Source organism: Oncorhynchus gorbuscha, linkage group LG22, assembly GCF_021184085.1.
Source record: "Oncorhynchus gorbuscha isolate QuinsamMale2020 ecotype Even-year linkage group LG22, OgorEven_v1.0, whole genome shotgun sequence".
Classification (NCBI taxonomy): Eukaryota; Metazoa; Chordata; class Actinopteri; order Salmoniformes; family Salmonidae; genus Oncorhynchus; species Oncorhynchus gorbuscha.
Genome location: NC_060194.1, coordinates 11638501 through 11660804, shown reverse-complemented (window position 1 = coordinate 11660804; position 22304 = coordinate 11638501). Strand labels below are relative to the sequence as shown.

Here is a 22304-nt window from a genome sequence, read left to right as displayed (position 1 = left end):
AGGGGAGGAATGACCGTAATATGACGCTAACTATTTTGATGTGTAACTTGGCATCCCATGTTAAATAAACGGAAATAAAAGATCGCAGAAATGTTCCATATGCACAAAAAACGTATTTCGCTCACATTTGCTTACTTCCCAGTTAGTGAGCATGTCTCATTTGCCACGATAATCCATCCACTTGACAGGTGTGGCATATTAAGAAACTGATGAAAGAGCATAATCATACACAGGTGCACCTTGTGCTGGGGACACAAAAACGCTACTAGCATGTGCAGTTGTAACAAAATATCCCAAGTTTTGAGGGGGCATGCTGACTGCAGGAATGTCAACCAAACTGTTGCAAGAAAAATTCATGTTTATCACTCTACCATAAGCAGCATCCAATGTCGTTTTAGAGAATTCGGAAGTATGCCTAACCGGCCTCAACCGCAGATCACGTGTAACCACACCAGCTCATGACCTCAACATCTGGCTTCTTCACCTGCGGGATCGTCTGAGACCAGCTGATGAAACTGGGTTTGCATAACCGAAGTGTTTCTGCACAAACTGTCAGAAACCGTCTCAGGGAAACTCATCTTTATGCTTGTCTTCCTCACAAGGGTCTCGACCTGCGGTTCAGGGTCGTAACCGACTTCAGTGGGCCAATGTTCACCTTCGATGGCCACTGGCATGCTGGAGAAGTGTGGTCTTCATGTGTGAATCCTGGTTTCAACTGTACGGTGCAGATGGCAGACAGTGTGTATGGCGTAGTGTGGGCGAGCGGTTTGCTGATGTCAATGTTGTGAACAGAGTGCCCAATGGTGGGGTTATGGTATGGGCAGACTTAAGCTACGACAACGAACAATTGAATTTTAGCAATGACAATTTGAATGCACAGAGATACCGTGGCGAGATATAGTGAGACCCACTGTCGTGCCATTCATCCGCCGCCACCACCTCCACATAATGCAAGGATCTGTACACAATTCCTGGAAGCAGTCCCAGTTCTTCCATGGCCTGCATACTCACCAAACATGTCACCCATTGAGCATGTTTGGAATACTCTGAGACAGCGTGTTCCAGTTCCCACCAATATCCAGCAACTTTGCACAGTGGGACAACATTTACACAGGCCACGATCAACACTTTTTATCAACTATGTGAAGGTGATGTGTCGTGCTGCATGAGGCAAATTGAGGTCACACCAGATACTGACTAGTTCTTATACACACCCCTACTTTTTTCTTTCTATTTTCCCTAAAGTATCTGTGACCAACAAATATTCCCAGTCATGTGAAATCCATAGATTAGGGCCTAATGAATTTAATTGACTAATTTTCATTATACAATCTAAGTAAAATGTGAAATTGTTGCATGTTACGTTTGTTTTTGTTCAGTGTACAATTTAAGAGTATACTTCGATTGGATCCCCCTCATCTACTGTACGAACGTTCTACACAGCGATAAAAAACGCAACAATCTCCAACCCCAGACCCCCCACCACTGCTTTGATCTCCCATCAGGTCAGAGAAAGCAGACAATGAAATGCCTCGCACTTCGGGAGGAGTTTATTTATTATTATGGACAACTCCTTCTTTATATGTTCCTAGACCACTGTCACGACTGACAAAAGTCAGGGTCGAAACAAGGAAAAAGGCTAGTTTATGTAGGATTCCTGGCAATGTAAAAAGTTTGTATGTACGCATTCCTCTGTTTGTTAATAAAATAAAAGATATGGTGGGTGGGTTTAAACTGAACTGGGAATGGGCAGACCGCACCCTGAAGATAAGCACATTGGTCATTTATTTTTGCCTACTGCAGCAGGATATCAACAAATATTTCATTTCCTGCACATTCAATTGTATCTCTACATAATATAGGAATTCCACATCAGATTCATGTATGATGCACACCTACCAAATTAATCTCAAAATACTTCAAGTTATGCTCCCATATCATATTCCCCTCATTAAAAAAAATGTCCTCAAATCTAGAGCTCTACATTTGGGAACTTTTTGATGATGCAGCAGGTCACCCAGTTCAAAGGAAGCTTGAACATACAAAAAAATAATAGACATGGTCAGGTCAAGCCTACGCACACATCTGCAAGCTATATTGCCTTCACATTCCTTCTCAGACTGAAATTCCTTGCTTGTGCAAATAATGTCCCTACGCCCACCTGGAAAACTCCAGGTTTCTTACGCGTACACACACACAAAAACACAACAACCAACTTAAAGTCATAAAACTATATTTATAAATAAAAATACATTTTCTCATAGTAGTGCAGTGTTTCCCAAACTCAATCCTGGGGACCCCCAAGTGGTGCAGTGTTTTTGCCGTAGCACTACACTGCTGATTCAAATGATCAAAGCTCGATGATACATTGATTATTTGAATCAGCTGTGTACTGCTAGGGCAAAAAGCTAATTGTGCACCCTTTAGGGCCCTCAGGACCGAGTTTGGGAAACACTGGAGTAGTGTGAAAGAGTTGGTAAGAAAACTTAAGACGAAAATGTACTTTTAAAATCAGTCTAAGCTGGAAGCTCATGTTAAGTGTTGAAAAAGAAACTACATGTATCGGCGACCAGCTATGATAAAAACATAAGAACAGAAAGGGCCTCAATTCTTTTGCACTACATTATTTAACTTTTCATTCTTTTTCATAGTCATACAAACAAACAAACAAAAGTACACGTAAGGTTCAAAGGTTAGTGTTCATTTTCAAATTTTAGGTGAAAGGATGTATGGAGAGGAGTTTTTTTAATACATTTTTTTACTTTGTCTCTGGCGGACTAAGGTTGGGGAGGACAGGACGTGGAGCTAGAGAAAAGAACAAATGAAAAACATCCACGTAGAAAAGCGCCAAGTCATCCCCAGCTGTTCCCCAGGCCTCCCTCCCTGTCACGACCCAAGCACAACTCGTCTCACAGGGAGGAAACTGAGAAAAGGCGCTTTGATTCCATCTGTGAGGGTGGGGGTTCTTCACTGAAGAAAGTATAGCGAATCAGATACACCCTCAGGAGCACAAGAGCAAGAGGACATTTCTAGCAGGGTTGGGCTCAATTCCATTTCAATTCTGGCAATTCAAAAGGAAATGACATTGACCCCAACTGTGATTTTCTAGAGACTTCCTCCTCCTGTCTGTCCCCCTCAGCACTAAACAAAAAAAATCCCTAACCACCATTATGTGGTGCGCCTATGACATAACCTGCGTCACATGACGTCGACAAAGAACTCGCCGCGGTTGCCTACGGCCATGCGCAGGGACTGGCGGGAGCCGGTGAGCTCTGGGGGAGCGTTGGCCAGCTGTCGGCCTGGTGGGGCTCCTGGAGCAGCTGTGGCCAGGTGGGGGGGGTTAGGAGGCAGGCCTGGGGGGGCCGTAGACCAAGCCAGGGCTGTAGGCCAGTGAGTGGGACGAGTGTGCGCTTCGATGACTGTAGGAACTGCGGATGCTGCGCTCGCTAGGGGCCGCAGAGCGCTCGCTGGGGACCCGATGGCTCCTGATCTCTGATTCGCTGCCACTCCCACCAGACTTGTTGGAGCCCCCGGCACCGCCTCGGCCCTCAGTCTTACTGCAGTTGGAGCCGCTGCTCCCTGGAGACGGGAGCAAAACAAAGAAAGTGTGTTAGTATCCAACTACACTGCATAACCAAAAGTAGCTCGTCAGACATCTCATTCCAAAATCAAGGGCATTATGCTATAACAGCCTTTACTCTTCTGGTTTACTTTTATGGTAAGGCTTTCCACTAGATGGTGGAACATTGCTGCAAGACTTGCTTTCATTCAGCCACAAGAGCATTAGTGAGGAGATGTTGGGTGATTAGGCCTAGCTTGCAGTCTGCGTTCCAATTCATCCCAAAGGATTTCGATGGGGTCGAGGTCAGGGCTCTGTGCAAGTTCTTCCACACCGATCTCAATAAACCATTTCTGTATGGACCTCATTTGTGCACAGGGGCATTGTCATGCTGAAACAGGAAATGCTTTCCCCAAACTGTTGCCACAAAGTTGGAAGCACAGAATCGTCTAGAATGTCATTGTATGCTGTATCATTAGATTTCCCTTCACTGGAACTAAGAGGCCTAGCCCAAACCATGAAAAAACAGCCCCAGACCATTATTCCTCCTCCACTAAACTTTACAGTTGGGACTATGCATTGGGGCAGGTAGTGTTCTCTTGGCATCCGCCACACCCAGATTCGTCTGTCGGACTGCCAAATGGTGAAGCGTGATTCATCACTCCAGAGAACGCGTTTCCACTGCTCCAATGGCGGCGAGCTTTACACCACTCCAGCCGAAGCTTGGCATGGCGCATGGTAATCTTAGGCTTGTGTGAGGCTGCTCGGCCATGGAAACACATTTCATGAAGCTCCTGTCAAAATGTATTGTGCTGACGTGGCTTCCAGAGGCAGTTTGGAATGCTGTAGTGAGTGTTGCAACTGAGGACAGATGATTTTTACGAGCTACGCCCTTCAGCACTCGGCAGTCCCGTTCTGTGAGCTTGTGTGGCCTACCACTTCGCGCCTGAGCCATTGTTATGCCTAGACGTTTTCACTTCACTATAACAGCACTTACAGTTGACTGGGGAAGCTCTAGCAGGGCAGAAATTTGAAGAACTGACTTGTTGGAAAGGTAGCATACTATGACGGTGCCACATTGAAAGTCAGAGCTCTTCAGTAAGGCCATTCCACTGCCAATGTTTGTCTATGGAGATTGCATGGCGGCGTGCTAGATTTTATACACCCGTCAGCAACGGGTGTTGGCTGAAATAGCTGGATACACTAATTTGAAGGGGTGTCCACATATATATATATACACATACATACACACACACACACACACACACACACACACACACACACACACACACACACACACACACACACACACACACACACACTAAAGTATTTATCCTTCATACATAACTGCAAGTGTTTTATGAATGACTGGGTGTATGTTCTGGCTTTGCTGTGTGCATTACTGTACATGTTGAGTGAAGACAAACATTAAAATTACATAATCTATTACTGCAATTCTCCTGTCATTAATCTTATCTTTTTCTATATCATCATTTTACACTGTGAGCTCTGTCAGGCATGCTAGTGCAGTGATGTAAGAAGCAGTGACTCCGTTTTGGGGTAGGCTCATGGGAGAGATTTATGATTTATGCCTGGGCCAACAGATTCATTGATATTTACTGGCCAACAAATTAGAAAATATTGTTACAATAGTATTATGATAGATTTTTTTTGTTAAAAAAAAAATCATTTTATACTTTCTTTTTACAAAGTGGCAGTGGTGTTGGTTAATTCAAACTAGTTCCCCCTCTCTTAATGTCTGGGTATGATTGAATACCGCTGGTGAGTCCCAGCTCTCCTCACCTTCGCTGTGTTGGCTGCCAGCACTGCCCGCCCCTACTCCTGGGAAGCCCTGGGGCAGGTCGTGTTGGGGCTGGGGGTTGTAGGGCTGGGCGAGGGAAAACTGGTAGGGCAGGGACATGGGCCAGGGGGCAGCACCAGGGTGGGGCAGAGGGGGCAGGGTGTCCTGGTCCGACGCCCCGCCGCTGGAGCCATCATGGTCGTGCAGAGAGAGGTGGGTCATGTCTGAGAGAGAGAGAGAGAGAGAGAGAGATCGAGTTATCATGAATATCAATGTTGCCGTTTTGTCTGCAAACACAGAAGGGCTAGGGACTGGGCTTTTGTTTTCAAACCATGAAATACAATGAGGATCTAGTGAAAACGCTCACTGCCACAGAGGTCTCCGAAGGTGTAGTAGCATTGCTCAGAGAAGGTGATCTTGTTGACGGTGTGGCGGATGTAGCCGGCCTTGAGCAGGTTACTGGCGTACTTCCTTGCCTCCCGTCGGTCCGAGAATCCCTCCATGTGATGAAAGAGCCAGTCCACCACATCTGAGCCTTTGGATACAGAAACACAAAACATACGAGTCTAGACACAAAATACACATTCCATGGCAATTAACTCACAAACTAGGTAGAAAAGGCAAAGACAGGCATAAAATGGGGGCATTATAGAAAGACAACTAGACAAAAAGGAGAAAGTGAAAAACCAGAGGACAGGAAGACAGACGTGAGAGAGAGGTAGAGCGAGACCGAGAGGAAAAGGAGAGTGAGCATACCTATGAAGGCGTTGGCGATGGTGATCTTCAGCCACATCCTGTCTCGCACCTCCAGGCCTGACTCAGGGGAAGCCATGGCCTTGGCAACAGTTGACATGTCACTGTGGATGGACAGGTGGAAATCGTCGAAGCCTGCGAGGAGCAAAATCGGGAGGTGGGTTACTGGGCTTAGCGAAGGTAGGTATCGTGGTTTACAACGGGACAGTGCGGCAGTTTTGATAGGATGGAGGTCTTCCAGTGTATGACAGTTTTGTGGGACTTTCAAATATTAGCTGAACTTGTGACAGACATTATATCATGTGCTCCGTCGCATACTAGCCTGTCCTCAACTGTAGATTTCATGGCACAATAAAGCAAGATTGAGTGTTTTAAATACAGTTTAACTGGGTCAGTTTTGACAGGACCCAGGTGTGGGACTCACGTTCAGTCTCGGGGACGGAGCTGCCGATGGAGGAGCTGGTGGAGGTGACCGTGCTCATCGATGGGCTCATGCCATAAGCAGGGTACACCCCTGTCATTGCCGCAGTGTGGGACACCCAGGCAGCAGGGTCAATGGGCCGGATCGGCTCACCTGTAGGGGGAGAAAAAAAACGGGGGGTTTGACATAGTACATCGACTTCACAAAACACACACATAAAAATAAAATAAAAAGTCTTACATTTGTGGGTGTGTTGTGAAGAAGCACGGCAGGTGAATACTCACTTCTTGGCAGAGCAAAGCAGCTCCGAGGGTTAGGGTCCCAGCACTTAGCCACAGTCAGAGTGATGGGGCTGTAAACAGAGTTTACACACACAGTTAACACAGAGCTGGCAATGCTCACAATGCCATGTTTATACAGCTTAGGCAAAGTGGCAAAACTTGCACCTGTCTTTTTACAGATGAAATACAACACCAAAAGATAGTGAAAGCTAAAAAGGTTTAATAAGTCCTAAGACTTGTGGCAACTTGAGTGTGTTTGCTGGTGTGTGACTCACCCTGGCTTGTGTACGATGTCTCTCAGCACTCGAACCGCGTCGTCGTTGTTCATGTTCTCAAAGTTGATGTCGTTCACCTGTTAGGAGGGCGGAGAGAGTCTCTCAGTCAATCTATGGCATTGTTCTGGGTAATTGTGGGCTGTTCTGGGTGCTGAAATCAGTCGTTTTTGATAATAACGTCATTTTATGTGACGTCAGCGCTCCAGTCCGCCCACAGTAGTTGCCCGCTCAACTCCATCGTAAATTGTGGGGTCGAGTTTAGCCGGGCTAAAGTGGGTCGTATTCACTAGGGTTCACCATAGAAAAATGCTTTGAAACTGGAAACAAAAACAAGCATTTTCTTATTGGACATATTTAGGTAGATTCCTTCGTTTCAGTCGATTTTCTTCCATTTGGTACTTCGTGAACACAACCCTGCTGTTATGTCCAATGAGGGCCACTTAATTCACTCTGGTTTCAAGGCTGCGACAAAGAGTCCCAAACCCTCAAACATACGAGCACGCACCTGCAGTAGCATGTCTCCAGGCTCAATGCGGCCATCTGCGGCCACCGCCCCTCCCTTCATGATGGAGCCGATGTAGATGCCCCCGTCGCCCCTCTCATTGCTCTGCCCCACGATGCTGATGCCCAGGAAGTTATACTTCTCTACAGAGGGGGGAGAGAGATACAGAGAGAGGAAGAGGAAGAGAGAGAGGGGCAGAGCGAGAGCGAAAGACAATGAAAAAGAATGCGTGGTCAGGAGGTCTATGTAAAGCTTTATTGCAAGTTACCAGGAAACAGAGACCGCAGAATCGAGGGAGCGAGAAAGACAGCCACAGAGAAATACTTACCCATGTTCAGAGTGACAGTGATGATGTTCAGAGACATGGTGGAGTCTGTGACGCTGCTGAATGATGACGACTAGAAAGAGGGAAAGGGGGGCGAGACAGGTAAGAAAGTGTGTGTGGCACCGGACAACGTGACCGGGGAGACCTTAATTTACAGGCCATTTGAGAAATAGATACCCATAGACTTCCAGTCATTACGCTAACTTCATAGTGGACACAGAGCAAGGGACGCACTGATAGCCTGCCTACAGTTGTTTTGTTCTCCCGGTCAATTTGGCAGGCAACAATTATATCTATTGCAGTTTCATTTTATTTGGCCACGGAAACCCTGGCGCGTGTCTGCCCATCTCACCCTTTCCATGTTGGACGTCTTGGGTTTCCGGCGGCGCCGGCGGTGTCGCCTCATCAGGCGAGAGGAGCTCTGTTCCGTGGAACTGCTGAACCTGGGGGACAAAGTTCAATAGGGTTACGGTTTGGAGAACCTGCGAGAACTAAAGGTATTAAATATACAGGAGGCAAGAAAGTGAAGGTTGGCGGAACGTTGCGTAATGGTTATCTGGGAAGTTCTCACCGGCTGGTGGCGTCGTCATCCTCAGAGTCGAAGCAGCTGGTAGACTCCAGCTCGCTGCTCATGAAGGACGAGCAGCTGTCGTATTGGCCCAGCTCCGCCCCTCGGCCCACCCGCGAGTAGCCATTCCTCCCACCTGCAGAGGGTGAGAGAGGAGGTGACAAGAGTTAAACAGGGGAGGGGCTCACAGTGCTATATGCCCAGTTCCTAATTAGCCTCTGGGAACTTCATGTAGTTTGGATAGGTATAAAGTGATGGTAATAGCTCCACATTGCCCCTTGTTAGTCTGGGTGGAATATGGCTGTACAGCTCATACACCTATCCAACAACTAGGCTAGATCCCGTGTCAGGCGGGGAACTGGACAGTATAGTTGAGAAATTCTGAGTGAGAGGAAATGGAGGGCGCCAACTGCTCTCTGACCATGCTCGCGAGTGTGTTTCCGGCGCGGTCGCTCCCTCGCTCTTCTCTGGGACACCATCGAGCCCGTCTCCGTCTCGTTGTCCAACGAGTCTCGTCCACCTGTGGCCTTCCCGCTGCAGTGAGAAATGGAGAGGGGGAGGTCACAGAGATCATTATTTCCACATTGAGAAAATGTTGTCGTGCTCAGTGTTGTCATGGTTATTCAGCATATTAGAAACACAATGGAGATTATTCATCAAGACTAAGCCTATAAAGACACTCGGAGACAAACCCACTTACTCACACGCACAACATCTCTCACACACAGCCAAACAGAAATGCAAACTAATTCAAAATGTGTGCGCACAGCTAAACACACACAATCTAGAGAGAACTGACTGATAAGAGGGGGGTCTGGACTCCCCGATGCCCCCAGTCCTCTCCAAGGGGGGTGGCGGCAACTCGGACAAACTCTCGACCACAGAGCCACCATCTGAATGAGCACCATCCCCCGACACCAGCTGAGGACACAGAGGTGGACAGACCAACTTTGAGACCCTAAGAATCACATCCTCAATCTAAGAATCATTCAAATTTGATTCACATGCACTATGCAGCTTTTTTCTTTTTTTTCTTTTCTTTTTTTCCAAATACATTTTACAGCAAGCCAGGTCTGTAACCTAGGTCACAGACAGACGCACTGGATACCAAACATTTCACTAGAACTTCACTAGCTTAATCAGATAGGCAGAGACAGAGGCAAGGCCAATCACACATCCAGACAGATTTTTGTTCTACCTAATGTTCTTTTCAGCACTACATTGATGTCGATTACTGAACTGTTGGATATAGAGCTTGCCAGAAAGGCATTTCACTGCACTTGTGCACGTGGCATTAAAACTGAGATAAACGTACAGAGACGACTGTCCTTTCCTGACCACGCACTGTACGGAATAAAGCCAATAACTAGGGCCCAGAGATTTCCATAGTTATAGTAACAAGGTTGGCCTCCTCCCCCCACACAAACCATTTCCTTCTTAAACAAACCCCTCCTTCATTTCCCCGCTCTGTGACTTGTGATTCAATCTCCTCATTAGGCGCAGTGAAGCCCTTTATTTTAGAGTGATGTCTACGATCCTGTGATTTCAGTTTCTCTTAATCAGATCTCAAAACAGAGAAACCGAGTATAAAGAGGCAGAGCAAAGAACCAGATGGCTCAGTCATGGAGAGATTGGAATCATTGGTCCGTGTGTGAGATGAGAAATGTAGGAGTTTTACAAAGACATAAATAACTAGTGTATTTGGAAGGGAGTTAGAAAGATTGACGAGATACAGAATGCGTAAGAGAAAGTGTGTGTGTGTGTGTGTGTGTGTGTGTGTGTGTGTGTGTGTGTGTGTGTCACTGTTATTCCTAACATCATTATGTAGTAATGATATTATCAGACAGATGGGCGGGGCTTCTCTCTAGGGACAGAATGCTGTTTGGGGTCAAAGGATCCCCAACAGATGGTTGTCATTGACAAACACTTAAGACAAAGATGAAGTGTGTGTGCGCGCGCGCTTACCCAAGATACCACACGGCCATTAAAACAAGGTAGTTTGGCATTGTCATCAGATATCTCTTCTTTCACTACCCTGCAAGGGAAAGAGAGAACAACATTGACTCACCATGTGTACACAAATGCTGGTAAGGAATGCAAAAACACAGAAATACTCCCGGTCCCAACAATAGGAAAACAGTCTAAAATCCCTGCTTTGTTACATTACTGTGCTAGCTAGTTAAGTTACCACATTGAACAAAAAATATAAAACGCAAAGTGAAGTGTTGGTCCCATGTTTCATGAGCTGAAATAAAAGATCCCAGAAGTGTTCCATACGTACAAACTGTGCACAAATTTGTTTACATCCCTCCATTGTGAAGACATGCCACACCTGTCACCTATCAAGAAGCTGATTAAACAGCAGGATAATTACACAAGTGGACCTTGTGCTGGGTACAATAAAAAGCAACTAAAAACGTGCAATGCCACAGATGTCTCAAGTTTTGATGGAGCATGCAATTGGCATGCAGACCACAGGAATGTCGACCAGAGCAGTTGCCAGAAAATGGAATGTTCACTTCTCTACCATAAGCCGCCACGCCAAAGTCTTTTGAGAATTTGGAAGTACGTCCAACCGGCCTCACGACTGCAGACCACGTGTAACCACACCAGCCCAGGACCTCCACATCCGGTTTCTTCACCTGCGGGATGGTCTGAGATCAGTCACCCAGACAGCTGATGATACTATGGGTTTGCACATCCAAAGAATTGACCTGACTTCAGTGGGCAAATGTTCACATTCGATGGCCAATGGCACTCTGGAGAAGTGCACTTCACGGATTCATTTGGGATTCAATTGTACTGGGCAATTGGCAGACAGTGTACGGCGTTGTTTAGGCGAGCGGCTTGCTGATGTCAAAGTTGTGAACAGAGTGCCCCATGGTGGTGGTGGGGTTGTGTTATGGGCAGCCATAAGCTACGAACACAATTGCATTTTATTGATGTCAATATGAAAGCACAGAGATACAGCGACGAGATCCTGAGGACCATCGTCGTGCCATTCATCCACCACCATCACCTCATGTTTCAGCATAATGCAAGACCGCATGTCACAAGGTTCTGTACACAATTCCCAGAAGCTGAAAATGTCCCAGTTCTTCCATGGTTTTCATACTTACCAGACATGTCACCCATTGGGCATATTTGGTATCCTATGGATCGACGTGTACGACAGCGTGTTACAGATTCCACCAATATCAAGCAAGTTCGCACAGCCATTGAAGAGGAGTGGGACTACATTCCTTGATCAACTCTATGCTAAGGAGATATGTCATGCTGCATGAGAAAAATGGTGGTCACAGGTACTGACTGGCTTTCTGGTTCTGATCCACGCCCCTATATTTAAAAAATGTTTTTAAAAAAGGCATATGTGACCAACAGATACATATCTGTATTCCCAGTCTCATGAAATCCATAGATTTGGGCCTAATTTATTTATTTCATTTGACCAATTACCTTATTGGAACTGACATTCAGTAAATTATTTGAAATTGTTGCATATACATTTTTGTTCAACACAAAAACAAACCTGCAGTCTCAAATTCCAATCTAACACGATGTCAATAGTTCTTCAGTGCAATTTGCAGACCGGTTTGAAATCAAATACAGTACCAGTCAAAGGTTTGGACACACCTACTCATTCAAGGGTTTTTATTTTTTACTCTACTGTAGGATAATAGTGAAGCCATCAAAACTATGAAATAACACACAATGGAATCATGTAGTAACCCCCAAAAACAGTGTTAAACAAACCAAAATATATTTTATATTTGAGAATCTTCAAAGTAGCTACCCTTGATGACAGCTTCGCACAATCTTGGCATTCTCTCAACCAGCTTCGTGAGGTAGTCACCTGGAATGCATTTCAATTAACAGGTGTGCCTTCTTAAATGTTAATTTGTGGAATTTCTTTCCTACATCATGTGTTTGAGCCAACGCTGTGACTAGGTTGGGGGTTATACAGAAGAGCCCTGTTTGACTGTGCATCATTACTTTAAGACATGAAGATCAGTCAATATGGAACATTTCAAGAACTTTGAAAGTTTATTCAAGTGCCAGATGACCATCAAGCGCTATGATGAAACTGGCTCACGAGGACCACCACTGGAAAAGACCCAGAGTTACATTACAGTTAACTGCACCTCAGATTGCAGGCTAAATAAATGCTACAGAGTTCAAGTAACAGACATCTCAACATCAACCGTTCAGAGGAGACTGCGTGAATCAGGCCTTCATGGTCGAATTGCTAAAGAGAAACCACTACTAAAAGGACACCAATAAGACGACACTTGCCAAGAAACACAAGCAACGGACATTAGACCGGTAGAAATCTGTCCTTCGGTCTGATGAGTCCAAATTTGCGATTTTTGGTTCTAATGATAGTGTCTTTGTGAGACGCAGAGTAGGTGAACGGATGATATCTGCATGTGTGGTTCCCAACATGAAGCATGGAGGTGGTGTGATGGTGCTTTGCATGTGATTTATTTAGAATTCAAGGCACACTTAACCAGCATGGCTACCACAGCATTCTGCAGTGATAGACCATCCCATCTGGTTTGTGCCTAGTGGGACTATCATTTGTTTTTCAACAAGACAATTACCCAAAACAAACATATTTGACCAAGAAGGAGAGTGATGGCGTGCTGCATCAGATGACCTGCACAATCACCCAACCTCAACCCAATTGAGATGGTTTGGGATTACTTAGTTTGGGCCTGCAGAGTGAAGGAAAAGCAGTCCACAAGTGCTCAGCATATGTGGGAACTCCTCCAAGACTGTTGGAAAAGCATTCCTCATGAAGCTGGTTGAGAGAATGCCAAGAGTGTGCAAAGCTGTCATCAAGGGAAAGGGTGGCTACTTTGAAGAATCAAAAATATATTTAGATTTGTTTAACACTTTTTGTTACTACATGATTCCATGTGTAATTTCATAGTTGATGTCTTCACTAAAATGTAGAAAATAGTACAAATAAAAGTAAAACCCTGGAATGAGTAGGTGTATCTAAACTTTTCACCGGTACTGTATATGAACCTCTCAATCTTGACCCTCAGAGGAGTTGGAATTCTACCAGGAGCTCAATCTGGCAAAAATACTTTGTATTTCTCCACTGTCTTGCTAGACAGCTAGGCATAAAGGCGTTAACAAGCTTCAGCTAGGCTGGCGCCTAACCATACTCAGACAAGCAAAACAAATGAGTGTGCTTGCATATTCCCTTAAAAACAGCTTCGCCTGAAAAACAAAAAAAATGGCAATAGTACCGTTTGCCAATTTTGAAACACTTCCCCAAGAGTCAGAATTAATTGAAGATGACTCAAGAAATCTTAGACGTGCAATTTTACATCTAACGAAGATGTGTGGAGCAGTATTTCTCAAGTCAAAAAAATATGTGCATATGCGATTTGTCTCTCGTTGAATGACAACAAACCCTTAATTGAATAATCCCTACTGTTGACCAATCACCGGAGCTACGACTTTGACCGACATCGGGCTTGCCATGATAAAAAATGTGCGCACAAAACAAAAAAACCTTGCCGAACACCAAAAACAAACAAAAATATCACTAAATGTTTCAGCTAGGAAGCATGTGGAAGCCTTAAGCCATTCTCCAAAACAGACCATTGAAGTGTTTCACTTCACTAAAATGGTCAACACTGAGAAACTATTTCTGACACGGATCTGATACATAGTCTTCTGTATTTTAAAACACCCAAACACTTTATCAAAAGCACATTCCTGATGTTAAAGTGATAGTTCACTCAACAATCTAAGTGAAAACATTTCCTGTGATAGGATGGGAGATGGACTCATTTTGAGACTAGAGGTTCCTTTCCCATTTCAGACATGTTTCATGCGTAAGGGCTGGCTTGTACCAGCCAGTGAAAAACATGGCATTCCAGAGTAAGTGACCAACCATTGGGTCCAACCAGTCTGCATTCCATTTTGACAACAGAAAGAAAGAGGAGACAGTTATTTTGGTCCTTTCTCCCTTAATGCATGTGTCAAACAAGTGTAAACTTGGACAAAATGTCGATACCATATGCCGGTTTTCAACGTATTGGACAGCTATGAAGAAGCAAGAAGCTGAAAACTGTTTCATTAGAACTACAACTCCCACCAACTGCATACTGCATGTCTCACTTTCGACAGCTTGCCGGGCTACACATTTATAAAAATAAACATAAAAAAAAAAAAAGCCACAGCATGTTCTAATATAATACACCGTCCTGTGAGTCAACTCGGGCAGGTACGCTTGAGCATGCTAACAAGGCTGCAGGAGTTGTGGTTGAAAATATACTTTTCTAACTTTCACAAATATTTCTAAAGTGTTTCCCCTATATTCACACTGCTTCTAAATCGTTGCAACCACTCCCAAAAAAATATGATTAAAAAAACAGATATAAAAGTATGTCAAACTGCCTGGAAGCAACGTCAGCACAATAACGGTTCGTCGGGATCTTCATGAAATGGGTTGCCAAGACCAAGCAGCCGTATACAAACCTAAGATCACCATGCACAATGCCTAGTTTCGGCTAGAGTGGCGTAAAGCTCGCCGCCATTGGACACTGGAGCAGTGGAAACTTGTTCACTGGAGTGATGAATCACACTTCACCATCTGGCAGTACAATGGCCGGATCTGGATTAGGCAGATGCCAGGAGAACGTTACCTGCCCGAATGCATAGTGCCAACTGTAAAGTTTGGTGGAGGAGGAATAATAGTCTGGGGCTGTTTATTCATGGTTTGGGTTAGGCCCCTTAGTTCCAGTGAAGGGAAATCTCCACGCTACAGCATACAATGACTTTCCAGACGATTCTGTGCTTCCAACTTTTTGTCAACAGTTTGGGGAAAGCCCTTCCCTGTTTCAGCATGACAATGCCCCTGTGCACAAAGCGAGGTCCATACAGAACTGGTTTGTCGAGATCGGTGTGGAAGAACTTGACTGGCCTGCACAGAGCCATGACCTCAACCCCTTCAAACAACTAATCACACCAACCACCCGTCAAACCAAACACTGCATTCCACAATAAAAAACCTCATACCAACGTCTCGGTCAAGCATGGTGGTAGTGTGATGGTTTGGGGATGCTTTGCTGACAACTTGCTTTAAGAGAAGGAACCAATAATTCTGCTCTCCATCAGAGAATTATACAGGAGAATGTCATGGCATCCATCCGTGAGCTGAAACGCAGCCGGGTCATGCAGCAAGACAATCCAGAACACACAATCAAGTCTACATGAAAATGGTTAAAAAGGAACGAACTTGACATTTTGGAATGGCCTTGTCAATGTCCAGATCTAATCCCAATTGAGATGTGGCAGGACTTGAAATGAGCAGTTCATGCTTGACAACCCACAAATGTCGCTGAGTTAAAGCAGTTCTGCATGCAAGAGTGGGCCAGAACCACCCTACAGCGACGTGAGAGTCTGATTAACAACAGCATGGTTGCAGTCATTACAGCTAAAGGTGGCACAACCAGTTATTGAGTGTAAGGGGGCAATTTCTTTTTCACAAAGGGGAATTGGGTGTTGCATAAATTAGTTAACTAAATAAATAAAATATGTACTTTTTTGTTATTAGTAAACTCATGTTCCCTTTATATACATTCTTTTGGTTGAAGATCTGATAACATTCCGTATCAAAAATATGCAATATATCAAAAAACAGATACGGTACCTCTAGCTTAAAATCACTGGATTTTTGATAGGCATTTTATATTATGTTAGTTAGATTGATGCACCGGTGCGTCAATCGCCTCTAAGGAGTAAAACAGCAACATTTTACCACTGCGGCCAAGAGGTTGGCCTCTAAAATGTCAGTTGGAAACAGAGCCATTGTCCCCACCCCCCATTCTGCCCCCAGAACAGCCTCAATTCGTCAGGGCATGGACTCTACAAAGTGTCGTAAGAGTTCCACAGGGATGCTGCCACATGCTGACTCCAATGCTTCCCACAGCTGTGTCAAGTTGGCTGGTTATTCTTTTTTTTTTAAATCCAAGTTGGCGGACCATTCTTGATACACACAGGAATCCGTTGAGCATGAAAAACCCATCAGCTTTGCAGTTCTTTAGACAAACCGGTGCTGGCACCTACTACCATACCCCATTCAAAAGGCACTTAAATCTTTTGTCTTGCCCATTCACCCTCACTCTGAATGACACACATACACAATCAACGTCTCAATTAAAAGGCTTAAAAACGCTGATTTGTAATTGAAGCAAACAAAAACAAACGTGACTTTCAATATAAAACGCGACCCTTGTCAATAGACAGCTCCCGCTTTCTCACGTTGTGCTATTTACAAACGAACACTTGACTGGCTCAACTGTTCGGGGGAACTAATATAATCTTTATTATGTAATTAATGTGACAGGTGAAATGAACAACGCAATCTGCTTTTATCTCCTAACGTATTACACAAGTTGACTGCAGGAATTAACCTAAAAAAGTATCAACAAATATTAATTTATTAAAAAACTTAAGAAATTGTTAACGATATTGAAAAAACAAACATCCAGTGACTATTTACAAATACCCCGGTATAGGGTATATACGGTATACCACCCAAGTCTATTAGGAGAGTGTTCCTAATATTTTGTACACTCAGTATTTACAGTGGCTTGGCATTTTTCCTATTTTGTTTCCTTACAACCTGGAATTAAAATAGATTTTTTTGGGGGGGGGGGGTTGTATAATTTGATTTACACAACATGCCTACCACTTTGAAGATGCAAAATATTTTTTACTGTGAAACAAAAAACAAGACACAAAAAAAACAGAAAACTTGAGCATGCATAACTATTCACCCCCCCCCAAAGTCAATACTTTGTAGAGCCACATTTTGCAGCAATTACAGCTGCAAGTCTCTTGGGGTCTCTCTATAAGCTTGGCACATCTAGCCACTGGGATTTTTGCCCATTCTTCAAAGCAAAAGCTCCTTCAAGTTGGATGGGTTCCGCTGGTGTACAGCAATCTTTAAATCATACCACAGATTCTCAATTGGATTGAGGTCTGGGCTTTGACTAGGCCATTCCAAGACATTTAAATGTTTCCCCTTAAACCACTCGAGTGTTGCTTTAGCAGTATTCTTAGGGTCATTGTCCTGCTGGAAGGCAAATCTCTGTCCCAGTCTCAAACCTCTTGAAGAATGAAACAGGTGTCCCTCAAGAATTTCCCTGTATTTAGCGCCATCCATCATTCCTTCAATTCTGACCAGTTTCCCAGTCCCTGCCAATGAAAAACATCCCCACAGCATGATGCTGCCACCACTATTCTTCATGGGATGGTGTTCTCGGGGTGATGATAGGTGTTGGTATTGCGCCAGACATAACGTTTTCCTTGATGGCCAAAAAGCTTAATTTTAGTCTCTCACATGCCCTTTGGTGAACACCAAATGGTGAACACCAAATGTGTTTGCTTATTATTTTCTTTAAGTAATGGCTTTTTTCTGGCCACTCTTCCATAAAGACCAGTGTGGAGTGTATGGCTTAAAGTGATCCTATGGACAGATACTCCAATCTCCGCTGTGGAGCTTTGCAGCTCCTTCAGGGTTATCTTTGGTCTCTTTGTTGCCTCTCCGATTAATGCCCTCCTTGCCTGGTCCGTGAATTTTGGTGGGCGGCCCTCTCTTGGAAGGTTTGCTGTGTTGCCATGTTCTTTGCATTTTTTAATAACGTATTTAATGGTGATCCATAGGATATTTTATAACCCAACACTGATCTGTACTTCTCCACAACTTTGTGCCTGACCTGTTTGGTGCCCCTTGCTTGGTGGTGTTGCAGACTCTGGGGCCTTTCAGAACAGGTGTATATATACTGAGATCATGTGAAACTTAAATGAAGTCCACCTGTGTTCAATCTACTTTTACTTTTGTGACTTTGAAAGTAATTGGTTGCACCAGATCTTATTTAGGGGCTTCATAGCAAAGGGGGTGAATACATATGCACGCACCACTCTGATGAAGCAAGCTAAATGACACATTGTTTTCTTAGCTAACTCGCTACATTTCAAATGGATGGGCTAATGTTACACTCAATTATATGAAATGACATGATCAATTTATGTTTGGAGATCATGAAAAGCATGCAGTTCTTGCTGTATAACTCTGATAAAGCCAAATGTGGAATAATCTGAAAAGTTGTGGAGATAGTTCTGTCTACCCCTTGATCATGACTCAGTTCCATTACACATAAGAGTCATAGGACGATGGAGTCTTTATTACTGGGAGTTCTGTTAAGAGCCCCGAAGCTCAGTCTGAACATTAACACGCATCGCTTGCGGTAAGGTTTTGGAAGCATATGGACCTTAATCTTTCATATCAGTGAGAAATAATTATAAAAAAACATGAAATTGATACACACCTTTATAGGGTTAAGATAGTGTATTTTGCATTTGCAAAATAATTTAGATTTATTTTTCTAGAACTGTATCGCAATGAGAATCAATCACATTTAAAATGTAACCCTCTGCACCATAGAGTACGGTTACATTAATATTGTGGATAGTTAGATTAATATAATAGTTTGATTAAAACATGTACATGCTTTGCAAGAAGAACAATTCATAATAATCCTGTTTACACGGACAGATCTGAAATCAGGCTACCGGATGGCACTCTGATAAATGAAGAAAAATCGCCAATCATAATAAATGTTTTACCACAGCAACCATGTTATTTTTGGGAAGCATATTTGATTCAGAGTTCAGACATATAGCTTGCATGTGAAAACTACTTCTAAGACACACAGATTAAGTTGTTTCGAACTTACTTCACTCGTGCTAAAGAGGGAGGCTTGCTCGGTGGGTGCTAGCACATGCACAGATCAAATACACAGCTGGAACTCCGATTAAGACGTTTACACGTCTTCATAATTTGAAAGATTGCTCAGAAAACCATGTGTTTTAATCAACGTATGCTTACTTAGATTTTGAACTTACGCCGATTAGCCCCATAGAGTTGATGTCCGGGCCCCCGTGCAAATATAATTAGCATAATAATAAAATCTGTCCATTTAAGCTAGAGATAGTTTTTTTTGCTTTGAAAGGGTCTCAATTCACCACATCTGCCGATGTCACACTTCCGCATCTGTGGTGAAAGGTCAGAGTTAGAGCTGTGTTTGTCAGACCATGAGACATCCCGAAAAATCAGTCTTCCAACAAAATCTGTAGCGTCCAAAATGGTTTGGCCTACCCCTCTATGGGAAAATGTGACTCTCACGAACACCATGGTGTTTTCCGTTTTGCTCTACGACCCCCACACGCATCTTGGGACTCGTTTGAAGTCGGTACAGCCGATCTGCCAAATGCTGTCTGTAGAGTCCGAAAAGTTTGGGCTACACACTAATGGAACACACCCTCTGTGGAGTTTTGTTCTAGGAAACCCATGGGCCTCACAAGACTCATCTGAAGGTCCCCTGGTATTAGATGAACAAAAAATGAATGGAAGTATATATGGAGAGTATATCTATCTCTCAGATAGATATAGGACAGACACTTCAGAACAAACTTCCTTTCGATTTTTAGGGGGGGGGGGGGGGGTAATCGGTTCCATGTAACAAATCTGTTATTCAATGCGTTTGTTTGTGCTAATTGCAGTAAGGTCAAAGAAAGGTTATCAAATACATTTTTATATATTTTTTAAATTATAATTCAAGTGGTCTTAAAATTCGAAATCAAATAGCTAAATACATTTACATTACATTTACATTTAAGTCATTTAGCAGACGCTCTTATCCAGAGCGACTTACAAATTGGTGCATTCACCTTATGACATCCAGTGGGACAGTCACTTAACAATAGAGCATCTAAAACTTAGGGGGGGGGTGGGGTGAGAGGGATTACTTAACCTATCCTAGGTATTCCTTAAAGAGGTGATGATACTTGGTATGACCTTAAAACAATTCCATATAGCTTAGTAGAACCACCCTTCCCCTAGACTGCAATGGGTTTTAAAATAAGCAAAGTAAGATGACTATTGCATAATCTGCCTACTTTATTTGTATTTATTTTACCTTTATTTAACCAGGCAAGTCAGTTAAGAACAAATTCTTATTTTCAATGACGGCCTAGGAACAGTGGGTTAACTGCCTGTTCAGGGGCAGAACGACAGATTTGTACCTTGTCAGCTTGGGGATTTGAACTTGCAACCTTTCGGTTACTAGTCCAACACTAACCACTAGGCTACCCTGCCATAATCAGTTTAGTATTGAATTATTACTGTAAATGTAAACGTACTCATTGTGATGTTTTATTTACTAACCAACTATGTAAGAACTATGTGCAGGTGTTTAAGTTGCACCCATCAGTAAATTGAAAACATGCACCTTTTCTTGCAAAAAAACGATTCAATGTTTCGGTTGCTTGTGAGTGCTTATTTACACTTTTTTTTAAAGTACATACAGGCCTTAAAGGCAGTAAATGATGATAGTTGCTGGTGTATTTGTTGAGTAAAGAATGTATTTTTGACATAATGCTTGCAGAGCTGGTGAATGGTAGCTTGAATTGTAGTTTTCTGGGCAGAGAAGATATCATCATCTCCTTTGTCCCATACTGGTTTCACGATTATTGGGAATTTTGACTGTGTATGGCTGTAACGATTACGATTATGGAACATTAATTGTCATGCAAATAGCCACGGTTATTGTCAAATGTATAATTTTTATTCCAAAATGTTTTGAGCTTGTTGTAATGCATCTTTTAAAAATACAACACAGCTTTAACGACAGCTCGAAAATTAATGTTTATGACCCCTGGGAACTTTTGGAAATTACTTTAACGTTAGTTTATCATTGCCTGCAGTTCTACTCCTAAAAGTATGTACAGTAAAATAAGTAACTGCTATTGGGTAAATTATATTTACTTGAAAATAACGTTAAAATCCACCCCCTACTAAAATAAATGTATTAAAACGTTTACATTATTTTTGTCATGGCTATTACCCATAATTGTCGGTTACACGATTATGTATTCACGTTAATTCTGCCAGGCCTAACTTTGGCTGTTGTAATGTCAGCTAACTTACGTTAGTCACAAGCAAAAAAGAAATAGAACAGAGAGACGAATAATGCTAAACAAAGGAATAAAACGCAAGCCATGATCATCATTCAAGATGAGAAACATTGAGACGTTGGTTAGTTGACTATAGTAACAGTTTTGAAAAATATTATGATTATTTCATCTGTGGTTTAGACTGAAAGTATAGCTAGCTACATACAGTAGTTAACTACCATAATACGCTGCTTGCTAATAATGCTCACCCAAAATCGTCATCCATAGATTTGAAGAAGAACTTGTAGTTGGGTTTCTTCAGAACATTTTTGAAGTCCGCAAGTGTGACCCTGTCAGCGGGCACTGCCAATTTGACCAGGTAGGGTGTTTCCTGGTCGTCGAGGTGATATATGACTTTGGTCTCCCCCATTGTGGGCTGCTGGGGCGAGGCAGGCAGGGTACATCAAGCCGCGGGCCTGGATGGCTCCCTCTCGGGCCCCGGCTCCCCGTGGTGCTGATTCCCCCGGCTTTCTGGCTAGCCAGCAAGCTAGCTTCCAGTTGTTCTTTTGAATCCTGTTAGCTAGCTAGCTATTCAGAAGCACCTTGCTCCACAAAGGTCCAGCCAGACGACGACTGATTAGCTATGTACCCTGATATTATTTTTTACCAATTTGAAAAGGAGCCAAATGCATGTAACTACTTTCAAATCTTGGCTAAATGTGAATTTACGCAGTCGTTTTTCGAGCTAGCTTGCAGTTATTTTGCTGAATACACACGAAGAATCCTTCCTCCCGAGTTCAGAATGCAGTCTACAAAAACAAACACCAACCCCAAAAGT

The 22304-nt window shown here is 43.4% G+C and overlaps 1 protein-coding gene across 1 annotated transcript; it reads right to left on the bottom strand.

The window, feature by feature from the left end:
• Window positions 1-1532: 1532 nt before the first annotated feature.
• On the bottom strand, window positions 1533-22304 carry LOC124009757 (segment polarity protein dishevelled homolog DVL-3-like). Its single transcript, XM_046321901.1, has 15 exons — window positions 21736-22304; window positions 10451-10520; window positions 9267-9406; window positions 8907-9019; window positions 8489-8621; window positions 8270-8360; window positions 7921-7990; window positions 7596-7735; window positions 7091-7167; window positions 6819-6886; window positions 6538-6687; window positions 6117-6248; window positions 5728-5895; window positions 5363-5584; window positions 1533-3579 (listed from the first exon to the last, which is right to left on the bottom strand). The coding sequence occupies exons 1-15, from the start codon at window positions 21894-21896 to the stop codon at window positions 3341-3343; spliced, it is 1974 nt and encodes a 657-aa protein (XP_046177857.1). The 5' UTR covers window positions 21897-22304; the 3' UTR covers window positions 1533-3340.